The following is a 19108-nucleotide window of genomic DNA, read 5'->3' on the forward strand; positions in this document are numbered from 1 at the left end:
GCATTTTAAATAAAAGTTAGATATAATCAGAGGTTGTAAGATTTAAATGCAATGTAATTCTTCTCAATGAAAATATCAAACCGAATGCTTAGCATTCAACTTTCAGCTGACGTCTGTTTAAACAGAATTTAACCTTTTGAGATATGACGTAAAAATAAGGCAACGTATACAATTCCGAAGGAATGTTTGAAATACAGCTGGTTAGCATGACTTCCAGTTGCTGTAGCGTGGTGAGAGATTTAACTGCACGTAAGCAGGCAGAGAGAGAGAGAGAGAGAGAGAGAGAGAGAGAGAGAGAGAGAGAGAGGTGGCAGAAACAGATAAAAATGACGTATTCTACAGAAGCTCAAACTAGACGAAAATGCAACTTTGGTATCATCACATTTCATAGAAAAATACACTTCCCATTATGAATTTATTCATCGGGTATATCTAACCGAGGCGAATTCTTCTTTAAAATCGGGAAATGATTATTTGATGATAAAATAATAATCATAACACATCGAAATGTTTCATAAAAGGGAATTTGGATAATTTAGAGCTAAAGCATATTAAAACTGCATTTTATTCGAAGATGCATTCACCTATGAAGCATTAAAAAGCGAAATAATCTGAAGGAAAACAATCATCAACCAAAAAACTGATTGTCTCAATCAGAGAACCATGAGAATTTATAATAGTTTACAGATTAAAGAACGACTGCCATTGAAATCAGATATCTCATCTACTACGGTTGGCTCTAAGTCAATTAACACAGCGCTGGGCACGTGTTTTCCTGATTCTGTTTCGCTGAAGAAAGTGTTGAAGGAGTCGTCTCCACCCCCCTATAGTCTTGTCGCTGGGCAGCTGACCGTCAGGTTGAATAACGTGCTCGAGACAATACAATTCCCAATTTTCGATTTGAACTCCGGCTTGGCCAATATGAACGCTAATGCATTCCCTCTGTAAGTATAAACAAATATATATATATATATATATATATATATATATATATATATATATATATATATATATATATATATATATATATATATATATATATATATATATATATATATATATATATATATATTTATTTATTTATTTATTTATCAAATATTATTATGATAAACGCATCTCACTCTCTGCGCATTACATTTGTTGTGACGCAGTTAAGATTAGTCTTCATATTATACGCAGCTAAAATTATTTAAAAATTACTTGTAGGATTCCGCTTCGAAAGGTGGCGTTTTATCGCCACAGAGCATTTGTTGTGGTGCAATAAAATAATTATTGTTGGAATGAAACGCTATCATTACAGCTTTGAGCATCTATCGTAGTTGTCTTATATAGACGCGAGAATGAAGATGTATGAAGAATTAAACACTGTTCCTGGAATTATGCTGATTTTAAGCAAGTTTGATGTTTTTTTTGCATTAGCCCTTTTTTCAAGGGAAAAAAAAAAACTGAAACGACACTACACTTTGCTTGCTGAATATCAAGAATCCACTTATTCACAGATAAACATCAATTCAGGAAATCTTAATTTTAAGCCTTTTCGCCTATAAAATTTCTACATCAATTTGTTTTGTAATTTCAAGTATTTCAATTACCAATAAATAGAATATTTGAATCCCTCTCTTTTTAAAATTTCAGAATTATTTTTAAAACAAATTAAATTATATTTCTAATATGAAGAATCCTAATTTTTCTAAGAAAGTGTTTCAGGTTTGTTAAGACATTACTCCAGATCCTAATCTTCCTCCTTGTTTCCGATTGCGACACTTTCCCGACCCTTTTAACAGCATGACACCATTTAATTAAGGGTGGCTGCACAACTATTTTGAATTCACGAGCTAGTTTCATATCAGTTGTGTAACTGCGCAGTAGTCTGTAATCAGAATACAAAAGTCGTAGGCTTATCTCTTTATGTTCCCATTTATTGGGCTAATTTTGGTTATATTGAAAATAGTAGCACGCATTTAATGACAAAAAAAAAATTACTCCCTTCTCTACTGTATTGATTTAGTCAATTCGTATTGAGGTAAATGGTACAGAGCGGAATAACTTGACGTTGCCTAATTCAGTAAAACTAAGCAAGAAATTCAAATTCCGATCAAAGGTTGGATTTTTCGATTTCAGAAGTTCTTGGAGCAAATGTCAATGACAGATTATTCATAAACAAATCACTGACTGATTCATGTCACTGAACGTGCTGGCATCACGTCTATTAGAGTAAGCTCTACTCTTCTACTGCTTGGTTCAAATAATTATTCAAAACAAAAAACCTGAGGTGTTGTTTGAAGAGACGACATATTTGACCAACATTCTACGTTACTAGTTTTGTTACTGCCATCTACTGTAATTCCACGGTAGTTTGTTTTCGTAGCATGCAGTTATTATCTTGGCTATCATTGACGGTGTGACCTTTCGTCTCCTTTTTTTCCCAACCAGCATCTATTGTCAACGACACAAACGTATTTACCTAAAACTATATCATTAGATTGCAACATTTTGGGCAGCTGTTTCCTTGGAAGTACAGCGTACTTACCTTCCAATAGTAACTGGAATTGTATCACGTAGCAACGAGATTGCTAATGGATGCTATTAGTCAAGGTAAAAAGTCTTTTCTTATTTTTCTTCGTATAGTCATACAAAAACCTTTGCTAGCATTTTATGAAAAATTTGTCATTTCCTTGGTTAATTCATACTTGCGCTCCGCCGAATCTTTTTACGGCTTTGTAATTTTATTAACTTACAAAATTAAAAGTAAATGCTTTGTAATTTTATTAAATTACAAAATTAAAATTAAATGCTTTGTAATTTTATTAAATTCACTTAATATTTTGTTTGAGAAGTGTGTGTGGAAACCATGTATAATTTGCTTTTTTATAGTATTCGCATTACACGTGAAAAGATTCAAAATGATCTGTGCCTTAGCAATACAGTAGAGTAACTTCGAATTGCCTCTCTACAGTATATTAATTGGATAGAATGAAGTCACTGCCCAGATTAGTTCCATAACAAGATAAACTAGAAGCCTTTTAATTTGTGTACAGTGGTCGCTTAGGAATTATATTAGCGACTTCGTAATTCTCCAACCTATTATGTTCTCTGACAGCAGTTTTAAAGTAATATCTTCTATATGTGAATTTGCTTTATGATGTATTTCATTATTGATCCTTATATATATATATATATATATATATATATATATATATATATATATATATATATATGTATATATATATATATTAAAACACAAGTTATTTTAAAAGAAAACATAATTAAACCTCTTTGAAATAAATAAGATGAAACATGATTCTATATGCAATGTTTGATCTCTTTGAACATTGACTGATGAAGCCTTCCTTTAAACGAAGAAAATGTCACAAAAAATTCTCAAATTTAAAACAGAATTCTTACAGAACTGACTTCTTTTTATAAAAGTAGCTTTCTCAGACTTTTTTTTTAAATCTCTTTTATATCTTTGTAATTCATCTTACTCATTTGACAAACCATGTAGTACTCTCACATCCCAGGATACAAGATAACAAGCACCTTAAACATTGATCTGCGTATCATCATTTGTTCTTCGATGAGCAAGAATAACATGGTTACCTTCAATGTTTCCGAGTCTTGTCTTCTCTCTCGCAAAAGAGATCTCAGCTCACCGACCCTTACCACCTCTCCCGTAATACAGAAATCACCAGATGAGATCACATTTTCTGTTTCTACTTACACTTACCTCCAGATTTCCTGGCATAAACACATCACATCCACAGCTTCCTCAGCATCCAAGAAACTAGGCACACTCTCTTTCGTTCAAGATGCTATTTTACACCCAAAGAACCAACTCTGAAAAATAAACAAATCCCAAATCTGCCCATCCTTAGAACCAGGGGCGAATGCTGGTCTTGAAATTCACGCTTGCTCTTGTTATCATTCAGGCAGTGAGAGGTGTGATTGAAGTCTGATTAGCGGAATAATGAATTACTGACCATTTCAAACTATATATTTAGAAATTTATGTACATTTATTCATACAAATACAGCATTTATTTTACAAATGATATTCTTTTTCAATTTAGCCACTTGAATACAAATTCTACCCTACGGTTCTTCTTCATGAACTGGTCAATAACATTCATAAAAAGTTGGTTGTAACTTAATTTTCCAAAGCAACACGCACACTTGTAAAGACTGGCTGAAGCTCACTGGCTAGAGCTACTTTCACTGCGTATGGCCTGTGTTTAAGACAACGTGAAGGGAGCGGAAATGGCTATGCGCGCGTGTGAAATCACAGTGCTGTAGTGAGGACCTGGAAGCTCACATAACCGAGCAAGCCAAGGTAGCTTTGACTAGAGGAGCAAGCACCGGCCTTCGATACACAACGCAAAGCTCAATTATTGCCGGAAAGCTTAAGACGTCTTCTCTCTACAAAAATAAAACCTAAATGGAATGCTTATAAATCAGTGGCGAGCTAGAGGGGGGCGGTCCTCCCCGGGTGGCAATTTGAACCTTTTTGAACTTTTACAGTGAATTCTAAAATGCAGTCTCGAGAACTCATTTCCAAATATTGTAATACCGCTGAATTCCTCACAATTGCTGTAAGTGTTGCTATTTGTGAGAGGAGTTTTTCTAAATAACATTGATTAAGAATTACCTACATTACTATGAAATAGACTTTGCAATGCCATCGATGATTTTGCTAACAGAAAAGCAAGAAATATAATATTTTAGAATGTTGAAATTAAATTTTTACTTCAAAAATAAACATAGTGTTTTAATTTATTTCCTATACGTCGTTTTGACTTTTTGTAGTATTTTTGGTGTGTATTGAGAGGCGCCGCAAACTCAGGGATCGCCCGGGCGGCAACAGCTCCAGATACGCCACTGTTATAAATGCATGCATTTATTAACAAATAAATATTACTTCTTTCTCACGTAATGAGCTTGCGCAGCAAGCATAGCATGCATGGAGAATTCTTCCCTGCTTAGAACACTGCTCACGCGTTTAGGGTGGTGCACCTAAAACAGTTCCAAAAATTCTTGACGATGAGCAGAAGAGAACAATTTGACTCATGGATGATTCTTTCTTACAGATTCACTTCCACCTCTGTCTCACAGACGCTGTGTTTCGGATCTGCCCACGCACTTCAATGATCACTGCTCCTCGAAAACTCTCCACTTCTCATACGGAAGTGGAGTTTTTCTCCTGGTAACTCGGTTTTTTTTTTTCATCCCTCAAAACAGACAAACCGGTTCAGTGAACACACACGGCTGCAGTCATGAAAAATATATTACAGCAAGGAAGGCAACGGGAAACCACCTTGCTCATAATCATCTTCCTAGTAGTATCGTAGGGTATAGCTACCCCCACCAGCGATATGGCTGAGGGAATAGGAATAGAATACGTGTACTGTATATTAGCGTCTTTTTTAAGTTGATGTTTGAGATCAACTTCCAGTTTGCCCATACCGGCTTTGCCATAAAACAGCAGTTTGCTATAGCGAAATAATTTTTCTCAAACCTGTATATAAAGTGATATAACAGTAAGATGTTTTTATTTTCCAAGCAATACTAAGCCGTTCTTTAAATGGGTTGTGTTATTCAGTTATTAAAACTTCTACTGACTCTGATTTTTCCTTAAATTTACCCGTAAAGTGCTACTATTACTTATTTTTATCTCCTATTTTCTCAGACCTTCATTCCGATAAAACAATTAAGATGTTTAAAATTCCATATTAATGGTTTAAGACATGGTGGGTTAGTTTTTTCTTCTATTTTTTTTTAAACAGTATCACCTTCCACATCATTCCCGTTTCTTTAATACTTTTAAATTTCATTTTTCTTTTCTTATTTCAGGGGGAAAAATTATGAACGTTTCTAGTATTTTACATTGATTCTATTCATCTAAGCGTGTATATTATCTTTTTCCTTTTAGTTCGAACCAAGCAACATGCTCTTCCTGTGAAGAGCTACTCTCTAAACACGTACACATCTGGAGGCTGGAGTTAAGCTTGAATGGAAATACAGAGATTAGAACAGAAGCACTATTTGGATCAGCATTACGTCTTTTCTTTCCGTGCGTTGTTTTTAACCACAAATTTCAACTGCAGTGGCATTTCTATCACCATTTGCTGCCGAGAAATATTCTAAAAACTATCAGCACTTACCATTGAGTACAATGGGCTAAATTACGAAGGGTTTTTCGTGAACTAAAGTGCAACGGACGCAGCCACGAACAGTGATAGTGAAGACGTACTTTTGTTCGAATTTTATACTTCCGCCTGAAACGCGTGACGTACATCTCGTTTGCTTATTGGTCTCTCCGATTGTGAGGTGACGACTATTCGCAGACGTCATGATCTGTCAGGCAAGCACTGCATGGTTAGAATGACTGTTACCACAAAAATGATGGTTGCAGTCCAAAAAAGAACCTTCCAGTGGACATCACTAAACAAGTGACTATTGCCTGGAAGTCTAAGAAAGAATCTTTCAGGTATGTGGCAATTTCTGCATACCAATTTGCTGAAGATGGTACAGTTCTTCAGGACAGAGATTCGTGAAAACTCCTTGCAAACGAATCTACTTATGAGAAATAAAGTGGTTTGTTTTCTTCTTCTTCTTCTCAGAAATTTTGTGGCGGCTGTACATAGTGGAGTTTGCAGAATCAAAACTGTCATAGTGGCAGAATCGGCTCCTAATCATCGACTCCAACTAAGGAACAGTAGTCAATCTTTAGGAGCGTGAATAAGGGATGTTAATTTTTCGTATATTGAAAAGATGGTAAAGGGGGCTGCATTCTTTTCAGACCATTCACCACTTTCTTGGAGGTTCCTAGGATAAATAGATTGTAATTTAAGTCATGTAAGGGAAGAGGGAATAATAATATTCTGTTTATCTGACAGGAGTTGTAATCATTACCCTAACCCTATTGACTAAGGAACGATGGCGTTAACAATAACTATTTTTAATCATGCATTGCCTATGTACATGCATTTTATGCGTGTGTATTGTTCCCTTAATGATGGATGGTAGTTTTACAGAGTAAATATCGGAAATCGAAATAAAAATGTTTTTAGCTATTTTATCATATATGTTTTGATGTGCTTCGTAAAAATTCCAACATGAGTGATAATAATCAACGTATAAGATGCACACTAGACAATACATAAACACACACATAAACATGTCTTACAATAGTTTTCTGTAGTCCTTGTTTTCATTGCGTCATTCTTCCGGATGGTTTTAAATAATTGTTAAAAAAACAACCATATGAGTTCAAGTTGTACATGTGAAATTAAATAGGAAGCTGCTTAAAAATATTTATAGCTCAGCAGAAGTGACGTACGCGTCCATAACGCCAAGCCATCCGAAAAATGGCGACTTAAGCGCAATTCTAGTCGCTGACAAGGGGAATGTTTTCTAATCCTTTTTTCTATTTGTTCCCGAGTTAGTCGATCTCTGTACTGGCAAGCGTTTTTTTTTTTTTTTCCTCCCAGTAACTTGGGTTTTTCGTTCCATAAACTCAAGAAAATAATCTACCCTAGAACCCACATTGTATCAGACAATAAATATAGTATTAGGATTAGGCACCACGAAATGTCGGTACTTGTCAGCCGTCTCTCTCTCTTCACCGTGTACAATTAGCAACAGCGTTGGCCAGCTATATACAGAGCTCATACAATCTACTCTTCTGATCCCCTTTTGTTAGATGAATGAATAAATTAAAAGCAATCTCATAAATTATTATTATTTATTATTATTATTATTATTATTATTACGTGACACTTCCAGGGAGTCCAAAGACTCATCGAGGAAGGGCACCTATTCTACAACTCTCTGTCTCCACCACCAAACTCACCAACTATAAATAACAGCAACTACACCAACGCCATTTACCGCCCACCACCACCACCACCACTACTAGTATTTTCACAGACAATCACAAACTTCCATGCCCATGCGAGATTCAATCTCACAGCCTTTTGTCTGGAGATCGGATACGCTGATCACTCGAACAACCAGGCTGGCTTTTTAATAATCTATACACTTTTTTTTCTGGGATTTTGAAGGATCCCAATCTATGATCTAATATGCAGAAGAGTCTTTGTAATAACGGATACAACAAAACTACCATTCAAAAATTATTGATAAATCTCATGCTTCTACCAGACTACAATCTGATGTGAAAAACATTTCAACACCCTACTTTAAAGGAACTTCGGAACAAATAACAAGGACTCTTCGCTTAATTCAATATAATTCAATATATACGCTTCCTTCCAGCCATCTACAAAGGAAACATTACCACCTCTTTCCTTACTGGGTGTCTATCAAGTACCCTGTTCATGATATTTTCCTATTTTGGACAGACTGGCCATTCTACTTTGATTAAAACTGAATAACATCAACAATTATCACATTTTTGGAATTCTACAAGTCTGGCCTTGTTCTCGCACTATTGACACTAGGCACAGAGTTCTTTAGAACCAGAAAAAAATTCTTCATTCCAATATTTTAAAATTTGATTGTCTTTTGCTTGTAACATGTGAAACGCTACGAAATCATCCGAACCTCAACCGATCAGCCTACATGCTAATATCCACGTTTTGGTAGTGATCACTATTGATGTTCATAAGTTTGTTTGCTTTTTTTAAAATAATAATAATAATAATAATAATAATAATAATAATAATAATAATAATAATAATAATTACTTTAAATTATTTTTTTTCTACGCAACTATCAACAATTGTTTCTTTGAACTCTGATATTATATACTTCATCTGTGATCGAAACAAGAGCTGATATACGTATGATTTATGATTCATTTTTGATTTATGTTTTGAATCTAATTATATCTGCGTATGACGATGTCCACGTAACGTTGGATGAAATAGTATATTGGAGTTTGTGAATACATTGTATATACTTTTTGTCACATGTGTAAGCCAAGAAAGTTACTTAAATATATCTAGTCCACATGTTCCTTTAAAGCTATTAAAAAACATAATAAAATCTCCTCAAGCCATAAAACAGTTACGATTGTTTAGAAGCATGCTACTTGCTATCATAACCAAAATCAATCAATTCATAGCAAAAATTCGATGCTGGTTAAAGAAACCTGCGAAGATAACAATGCTTAACGGGTGTATCTCCAGTCATTGTCATCTGCATTGAGATGTATCATGCTTAAGAGTAGGTTCACTCCCCTTGAACTGTCCACACTTTAAAACAGTATTGTGTACAGTGCTATTATATGATTGTAAGAGGTTTAGATCTCAGTGCTATCAGAATGGCGTCATTATTGAAGAAAGTTATTAGGTTTTGTCCAGAGAACTGATCGCTAAATTAATTAAATGTTTTGTAACAATTCCAGTGAGTTAGGAATAAAGTAAGCCATAAAGTACATACCCACCGTTCAGGTGGGTACGTATGGGAAGTGGCTATTCAACTGTCTGTAAAACTCCCGGTAGCGATATTCACGGCATTGTAACTGATCATGGCGATGGATACTGATGGGATTTTGTCAGCAAATAACATTTTAAGGTATCAATTTACAGAAGTTTGGGCGATTATGCAATCAATGCTTCGTTTAGACCATCAATGTCCAACTTTTTGGCTTGCCTGGGACACATTGAGTGAAGAAGAATTGTCTTGGGCCGCATATAAAATGCATAATAAAGATAATGGATGTCAGTTCAATGTGGAAAAGTGTCAAGTCATGCATTTTGTGATTAAAAGATTACCAGCTGTATACCACATTCATGGAACGGTACTCCAAAAGATTGATGCGGCTAGGGGCTTGGATATGTTGGTAAGTAGGGAGTTAAAATTAAGAGAGCAGATTGCTAAGATGTCCACGATAGTACATAGGATTACTTGGTTATTGAAGAACACACTAACATCCAGAGATAAAGAGGTTATTATTCCACTTCATAAGGCTTTGATACTTCCACATCTGGATTACTGTGCTTAAGTCTGGTCGCCTGGATTCCTTGGAGATGAGGAAGTTGTGAAGAGGGTGCAGAGGAGATTGTGGATTTCAGAGGATGGTTGATAGGTGGAGAAGAGGGGTTGTGATAGAAACATTTAAATTATTAAAAAGTTTTATAAGATTGATACAGGGGAAATATTTCAGCTGTGTGATAGTGATGGAAGAACAAGAGGTCATCCCTAGACATTAAAGAAGAGCGTGAGAACCAGATTTTTTGCTCGGAGAGTGGTGAATGAATGGAATGCATTGCCTGACTCGAGTGCTTCATTTGTTAATGAATTCAAGAAGAGGTATGATAGATATTATTTCGATAATTTGGGTATCCCACGATCGGTCTACTGACTCCATTGAAAATAGTTGTTCACAAATGTACGTACTACCAAAAAGCGATGACATGAATAAAGCGTGATTGTGAAGCGAAGGATATTTTTCTCTGGAAGATAGGTTTTATAAAAATCTAGCAGAGATATGATCGGATTTTTCTTTCAATTAAATATCTGATTGAAACTCTATACATTCCATTTGAAACTTCGAAGGTGATGTATTTATCTCATCATCTTCCTTTTACCCTCTTTTACCTTGTGGTGTCGAGGGTTTATTAATCATCGGACCTGAAATCGTTCACAGGATAAGGTGGTCAGCCCTACGCCCTGGTGTATCCTATGTCCTGTAGTGTTGAGTTCTCAAGGCCGGTTTGCCTGCTTTGCGGGATATGAAAAATCCCGAATAAACTGGGGAAAAACACTACTGTCCACGTTCAAGACCGGCTAACTTGACTATGGCTGAGGAAGAACCTTCAGCTCCTCACGTCACCGACGGAAATCGAACCTAGGACACTAGGCTAACTGCGCGGACTGCTTCATCCTGACATTTACGAAATGCGAATAACTTCAGGTCTCCAATAAGCAGGATGTGGTCTCTCACCGGAGTATCGGCAGTATTTACAAGAGGTATGAAGCACATTCACAAACATCCATATCATCGTACATAAAGCTTATTAATTGGAGAGCAGGAACAATTCACTGAATGAGTTATGCAGCTAAGAAATATCTATTAATGTGCAACATATTAGTTCTGAAATTCATGTCTCGTTGTATAAAATTTCCACTTCGAAATACGCACTTATACGTATTTCGAAGTTGACCTCTAGTTTTAGGACACCAAGTTCAGCGTTTCACTGTATTGTTAAAACATTTGCACAAATTTTAGATTTTTAAGCAAGTATTTTTTACAAGTGTCCCTTACAAATATATTATTATTATTTCGCTAATTTTTATTGACACACCTAGATTTATTTCAGGAGGTCCTTCAATTCAACACACAACAATACCCACAGGATCGTCGCCAGATTAGATCGCGCCCTGAGGCATACAATTAAATATTGCCCCTGATGGATTATAAGACAAAAATATATAAGAAAATCTCCAATTGCTATTTTGTTTTTATTATAAGAGAAACATTAATGCAAAATGACTACACAATAATATTAATGAAATGTTTGCTCTACGAGGATATCGCACAATAAACTATTTATAAGATCTTCTAAATCTAAATTATAAGCTATGTCCGCCTCTATCAATATAGTTGCTAGACCAACCAAATATTTGCTAGAGCACAAATAATTTTTAATCAGTTTAAGCTTGGAAAAACTTCTTTCGGCACTTTCTAGGCTCACAGAAATTCTTAGCCTAGCGACGGGGCCTACCGCAATGTGGCTGAACGAGCGCCCTTATTAAGCCGCGCCATGAGGCAGAGTGCCTCTATGCTACACCCTGTCGACGGTACTGAATACCCATTACATTATAGCTTGAATTCTTTCAGCATTAGCTCGTTCATTACCAGGGTTGTAGTCCTAAAAGAAATAGTGCAAGGGCTCTGCCTGGGAAACAAAAATCCAGAACACGAAGTGCGGCATTATTATTATTATTATTATTATTATTATTATTATTATTATTATTATTATTATTATTATTATTATTATTATTATTATTATTGCGACGGCCATATGCAGAGAGATTGTCTTGCTTTCTGAAACGAAAATGACAAAAGCGGCAAGCTGCTTTTGACCCAAAACTGGAAATGCATTATAAGTCTTATAATTTATTATAATAAATTTTAAAATTTTGACAGTTTTAAAAAAGTACCAGGGCGTCGCCCTATCGCGTCCTTGCCCGACTATACCCCTGTTCATTACCTATTCTGGAAGAGAGTGGGATTTGCAAGTAATCGTGTGCCATGATGATGAGCAAAAAATAGAACGTTCTCTAGAAATAAATATTATTCTCTTCCGTGTTTATTTCTATAATAGGATTTCTAGATTATGTACAAAATAAATAAAAATACAAAAGTAAAATAAACTCAATAAAAAAAAAATTAAAAACTCCTTAGCCAACATCTAATATGCTATAGGTTCATAGTAGCTAGTCAAAAAATACGGCCGTTTTTTTTTTTTTTTTCATTTATTATTATTAGTGCCAATGTTTTTTTTATTATAAGGGGCGTGTGTGTAGGCTTGTGGAAATTATTATGTACAATAATACAAATATTAGGGTTTAGGCACACGAGATAGTGACAATTGTCTGTAGTACTCTCTCTGCCAAATGCCTTAGTTCATTGATCATATGATTTTATTATCAGTGAAGGCTGAGGACAGAGCACAATCTTCAAAAGTTAGTTAGAATTAAAGGAGCTTAAAGAATCAGAGGATTTATTTATTTCGTTCAGTTCCACATCCAATGAGACTACCACTAGGACATATATACATCATAGTAAATAATATTTACAATATATACAGTTGCTTTTACCCTAAGGGGTATTACTATTTGCAACAGTTATTTAGTTTTGTGAAATTGCTTCTCGCAATTCTATAGTCCTAAAAACCATCGTGGTTTATGTGAGTTTCTTTCTGCTTTCGTTTGTAAATAAACTTTTCGTTAATAAACATTATCAGGAAGCTCGTACACAAGCTTCCTGATAATGTTTATTGTATTATGTTAATATGCTGTCTATATTTCTCTCTGATAATGATTACATCCCTTTAATTTGATGTGGTGTCTTTTTCTTCTGCTACCGTACTAAGCCCAATATACAGGGTGTTCGGGATAAATTTGACATTTTTATAATTAATTATATTTTTCCGTAAGTTACATGTATTAACACACACTTCTCTTCATTTAAAAGTTTGGACCCTTCTTCATTCATATACAAGATGTCAGAAAGGATGGATAGCTGGAACCCACCTGAATCATGGAAGAGAATAACTTGTATCATGATGATTCGTGCCCGCCATCAAAATAAGGATATTACGACTGCTGCCCAATGCTCCCTGAATACAGTAAAAACAATCAGGCATGAACTAGAGACTTGCAATGGTGACTACGAGGATGTAGCAAGAAGAAAGATCCCTAGCAGACGATCTGATTGCGTTCGTACAGCAGAATTCCTCGCAAATCTGCAGGAACAGGTGTTGAAGAACCCTGGCATTGGAATTCGGGCTTTGTTCGTGGAGTTGCTAACTGTAGTCAAGCCCTGGATAACAAGGGTAGCCAATGGTAGGCCGTATGTATGGCAGCAGGATTCGGCCCCTTGCCACACCTCTGGGAAAAGTCAAAAATGGTTGTCTGAAAATTTCTACGACTTCACCAGTCCAAATGTTTGGCCTCCAAACTCCCCAGACCTTAACCCCATGGATTATTTTGTATGGGGCGCAGTTGAAAAAGACACCAATCGCACTTCCAGTAATACAAAAGCCCAGTTAATGGATAAAATTAAAACAGTTTTTGCGGCCCTTCCCAGGGAGACTGTAGCATCAGCTTGTTCGAGGTTCCGAAGCAGAATTGAAGCTGTGATCGATGCTAATGGTGGTTATTTTGAGTAAATCTTGTTGATAGTATTGTAATTAACTCTGCCTGTAATGTTTTTTTGTCAATTCATTAAATTTAATAGATACAAAGAAGATTTTCTTTTTCCTTACGAAACTGTCAAATTTATCCCGAACACCCTGTATTTAGAAATTGGAAATATAATTTTCAGAAATTATGTATTAATCACGAGCATTAGATTACCCGAGATTAATACCCGACACTTGAGTTTTCATATTCCGTAAATATCAGTCCTCTTCCAGCTGAATTTTTAAATATTAATTAGTTTGATTTCAGTATCTGTATTTGTATGTTATTTTTAATCTGTGATTGTTCGATATTTTGTCCTTTGCAAGTCTCTTGACCTGGAACTCTTAGCGTCCTCTATTGTTGTGTATAATAACGATATGTCATGCCTAGTTATTTGAAAACAATAATTACCGTATTTTTTGCCATATAAGAGCGCGCTTTTGGTATCTAAAATTTATCTGAACATTAGGGTGCATCCTATACTTATAAACCAGTGCTTCTTATACACCGATGTGTTTTTAATATGCGCAGTGACGGTGCGTCGTCCCTTGTGTATAACGCGTGATCAGTTTGAATAGTTGTATTCGTGATCGGTCGTTAATGATCACGAATTTAAACTAGTAATCAATACATTATTATATTTATTATTATTATTTTTTAACCCATGGATTCTACGAAGCAAGACATAGGTATACGATTGCGTTTAAACGTAGAGTGATTGAGTACGCTAAAAAGAATGGCAATAATAGGGCAGCAGAACGGTATTTTGGGCTTCCGCCTACAGAAAAAATAGTACTAACTTGGAGGAAACAAGAGCAGAAATTACTAGAAGCAAATCGTAAAAAATCCAATCTCCACAGAAAACCGGCAAAATGGCCAGAAATCGAAAATGAATTAAAAACTTGGATAATGGATGAAAGAATATCGGATTGCTGCGGATGTATGTAGCAAAGTAGAGTAGAGTGCCCTCCGCGATGAGTCCTTGGAGTCCTGGAGGGGTTACGTAATAATAATAATAATAATATCTACAAAAATGATTTTTCAACGAGCAAAATTATTGGCAACAGAAATAAATATCAACGAATTTACAGGGTCACCATCATGGCGCTTTACATTTATGAAATTATTTATGCATGCGTGCAAAAACTAAAATATCAAATGTCAGACGAATTCAAAAGTAAAATTATTGAGTTTCACAGATTCACCATAAATGCTAGAAAACAAGACAATTTGGAACTTTCACATATAGCTAATATGGATGAAATGCCTCTGGCTTTTGATGTGTACTCGAACAAGACTGCTGACTCCAAAGTTATTGTTAAAACTTCTGGTCACGAAAAAACCAACTATACCGTTGCTGTGCGGATGGAACAAAATTGCCACCTTTTTTTAATTTTTAAAAGAAAACAATGCCTAAAGAAAAAAAAATTCCCAAAAGAGTTTAGATTCATATTCATCCAAAAGGATGGGTGAAGGTGTGGTCCAGACGTCCTGGCAGTTTACGTCGGAAATCTGCTCTGTTAGTATGGGATTACTTTAGATGCCATAAAACTGGAGCTGTTAAGAACGAACTTTGCAAAATGAGCACAAAAATGACCGTAATCCAAGGACTCACCTCCGCGGTTCAACTTTTAGACGTATCAATAAACAAACCATTTATAGCATTTATGAAGGGGGAAATGGGTCAATTGAATGCAATCTCCAAATTTTAAGGAAACATCTACAGGTAGGAGAAAGAAAGTAAAAATTTCGCAGGTTTGCGAATGAGTAAAGAGTTCATGGAATGAAGCGAAACCCAAAATTATTCTAAAATATTTTCAAAAGTGCGACATTAGTAATTCTATTGATGTACCGGAGGATGACTTATTATTTCAAGACAGCGATGACTCGGTTTCTGATGAAGATTCAAGTTCAAAAATTTTTGAGAATGAAGATGAAGATATATAAATATATATCTGAAAAGAAGATTAATGAAATTTATAAAAATTATTTTGTTTATATATCTATCTATCTATCTATCTATCTATATCATCATCATCATCATCATCATCATCATGGATATCAAGGATTTAGGCCTAGTATGGCCTGTTCCGGTCTTAGAAGTCATCGTTGAATCGTTTAAGAGAACGTCCTGGTTTTCTTTTTCCTAATGGCTTGTACTTTAAGGCTTGTTTTCGTAACCTTCCTATTTTCATTCTTTGAACGTGTTCCCTCCATTTATGTTTATATTTTTAAAATTTTTCTATTACTGATTCTTGCTTTAATTCTTTGATAATTTCTTCGTTTCTTTTGTGATCAAATAGAGTATACTTTGCTGTTTTTCTCATAAACTTCATTCCTGCTGTTATTAATCTTTGTTTGTCTTTTTGTTTTATTGTCCAGATTTCACTTCCATACAGTAAGACTGGCAGGGCTAATGTATTGTATACTTTTAGTCTGGTTTGTTTTGAACTAGGTTTGGTTTAAATATAGAGTAAATATTTTGAAATATTTAGATGTATATCTTTTTAATTTTCATATGTGATCAAACATTCCAGGTAGTTAAATGAATTTACCTATTCTAAGATCTTGTTATCTATTACTATCTTAGTGCTTGCTGGATATTGTCCTTTAAAGGCCATAGTTTTGGATTTTTCTGTTGATATTATCATACCCTAATCTTTGGCTATCTCATTTAGATCTAAAATAGCTTTCTGTAAGTTATCTTCAGAATTTGTAATTATTACTTGGTCATCAGAAAAAAGGAGGGTGTTTAAGTTCACAGTAGGAGAAAGTTTAATACCTTGATGGAAATTTTTATTCCATTTTATTGTTATTTCATTTAGGTAAATATTAAAAAGAGTTGCTGAGAGGGGACATCCCTGTCGTACCCCTTCATTTATCTCTCTTGTATATGATAGCTCATTGTTTAATCTTATTTGTATTTGATTATTTTCATATATACTTATGATAGCTTTTAGGATATTATTTGGTATTTGTCTTTCTTTTAATATGTTAAATAAAATGCTTTTTTTAACATTACTTAAATTAAGGGGATATTAAATCCCACATAGTTTTAAAACCGAATAAGAAACTCAAAGATTGGAATCAGAGAGTTTCTTGCCGAATATAGTAAACTATAAAGTATCGGCGACACTAGCGTTAGCCAATGCAAGTGATCCTAGTACATAGTACAATACCGGACGACTCGTTGCAAAGGTGGGGGAAGTTCAGATCGCTATTCTTAGGTATTTTCCATAATGTAAAAACACATTTCCAAGGATATGTATGCTGTTATTACATTATGGAGGGAGGTCACTACCCAGACCGGTTTCAGCCTTTTTTGAGGCTTCATCAGTGAGTAGCTAGACCTAATACCAAAGGGTATAGCGAAAAGAACTTATATACTCGGCGAACGAGTTTTCCAAACAGGTGCAACCATTAAGTTACTTAAGTATAAAGAGCTAATAAGTTAATTTAAGTAATGTTTTCATTGCCGAAATGAAGCTTATTAGCTCTTTATACTTAAGTGCTTTTTTTAACTTTGTCAAATGCTTTTTCCAAGTCAATAAATGAAATATGTGTTTCTAAATTGTATTCTCTTCTTTTCTCTATTATTAATCACGTATATACCCGGCAAAAATCCGGGTATATACGTGATCGCCCTTTTCTAAATCCATTCTGTATTTCTAACATAAAGTTTTTGTAATATTTCATTAGTTTGCTATTTAATATCTGCTATATATTTTGTAACAGGAATTTAGTATTCTTATTCCTCTATAGTTTTTAGGGTAATCTCTACTACCTTTTTTAAAGTTAGGAATCAAAATTGCTTTTTTCCATTCTATTGGGGGGAGGGGTTACCAGTTGAATAAATTTTATTTAAAATTAATAGGAGTCTTTCTTTAAATTTTGTTCCTGCATATTTATATAGTTCTGAACCTAGCTTATCTTCTCCAGCGATTTTCCGTTTCTTGTTTCTTTCAGGCTGATTTCTAATTCTTCTTTAGTTATTTCCTTTTCATTTTCATTAAATGTTTTCCAGTTGTCTTTTTAAAAATATTTATCTATCCACAATTCTGTGTAGAAATTTAGAAATTCTTCTATTTTCAATTCGGTGTTTAATTTTATATTTTCTTTAGTATCTGCATTTAAGTATTTCATAATCTTATATACATTGGGTCTTATTTTATATAAATCATGTTCTAAATTAAAAACAAATTTGTTCCATGATTCTCTATGTTTTTTTCTGACTTCTCTTTTAGCTATGGCTCTCATTCTTTTATATTCTATTTCATCTTCTAATCTTTTACTGCCTAACCATTTGTGATAGGCTTCTTTTTTCTTTTTGATTATTTTTTGATTGTATCATCCCAGATCTTCAGTTTTTTTCTTTTATTAAATTTTTTGGTCTTTCCTAAGCTTTCATTTGCTGCTGCATTTAGTATCGTTTTTATATTAAGTCATTATATTTCTATTTCTTCATTTTGTTTTATTTTATCTAGATATTGGTTAATTCTTTGTTCATATAGCCATTGTACATTTGTGTCATTCAATAGTCTAGTTTTATAAACAAATGTTTCAATTTTTCTTTCTGTTCTTGTTACTTGTAGCCATTTAGGTGGTAATCTTCATTTTATTTTAACGAGGAAGTGGTCACTGCTTATTTCATATCCTCTGTGAACTCTAACATCGAGTGAAAATTTTGATGTCTTTGGTTTTGGTTTTTAAAAATTTTGGTTTTTACTCCATTTCCGAAGTAAGCAAACAGACAAATTTTAAAATAACTTGGTATCTTTAACATATATTATACCCAAGGTAAAAATTTTCTACATCTATCTCTCATCCTGAGATTTTTATTTAATAAGGTCAAAGCACATTTTGGTAACTTGTTTTGGTAAAATACTTATAAGCTCTGTATTATTTAACCTTGGTATTTCTAAGCCTTGCTCCCCCTGTTGAGACCTCAATAAAGGTCGAAACCGGTCTGGATAGTGGCCCCTTGCCTTTAATGCATAGCATAGTACATCTCCTCAAGGAGATGGGCTTTGCATTAAGGGTAAACAATAAGAATAGTGATCAGAGCTTATTCTAACTTTACCACAAGTTGCCTGGACTTGTACTACTTTACTGGTCTGTCAGACTTGCATTACATATGATGCAAGTATAGCGCAAACTTCACTTGTTTGTCTGTTTGCTTACTTGAGAAATGGAGTAAAAACCAGGTTTAAAATAACTTGGTAATTTTAACATAC

General features: G+C 34.4%; 1 protein-coding gene across 2 annotated transcripts in view; it reads left to right on the forward strand.

Annotated features, from left to right (window-relative positions):
- Positions 1–2407: 2407 nt before the first annotated feature.
- The window catches only part of LOC150103728 (rab GTPase-activating protein 1-like), a 473281-nt gene continuing 456580 nt past the window's right edge, over positions 2408–19108 (forward strand). For both annotated transcript variants that reach the window (XM_090397129.1, XM_090397130.1), the window contains exon 1: positions 2408–2595. In XM_090397129.1, the coding sequence (XP_090253255.1) occupies positions 2577–2595 (19 nt within the window). In that variant the 5' untranslated portion in view covers positions 2408–2576. The remainder of the gene's footprint in view (positions 2596–19108) is intronic.

The sequence above is a fragment of the Typopeltis vanoorti genome, chromosome 8 (assembly GCF_054136105.1).
Source record: "Typopeltis vanoorti isolate ZY-2024b chromosome 8, IOZ_Tvanoo_1.0, whole genome shotgun sequence".
NCBI classification, from domain to species: domain Eukaryota; kingdom Metazoa; phylum Arthropoda; class Arachnida; order Uropygi; family Thelyphonidae; genus Typopeltis; species Typopeltis vanoorti.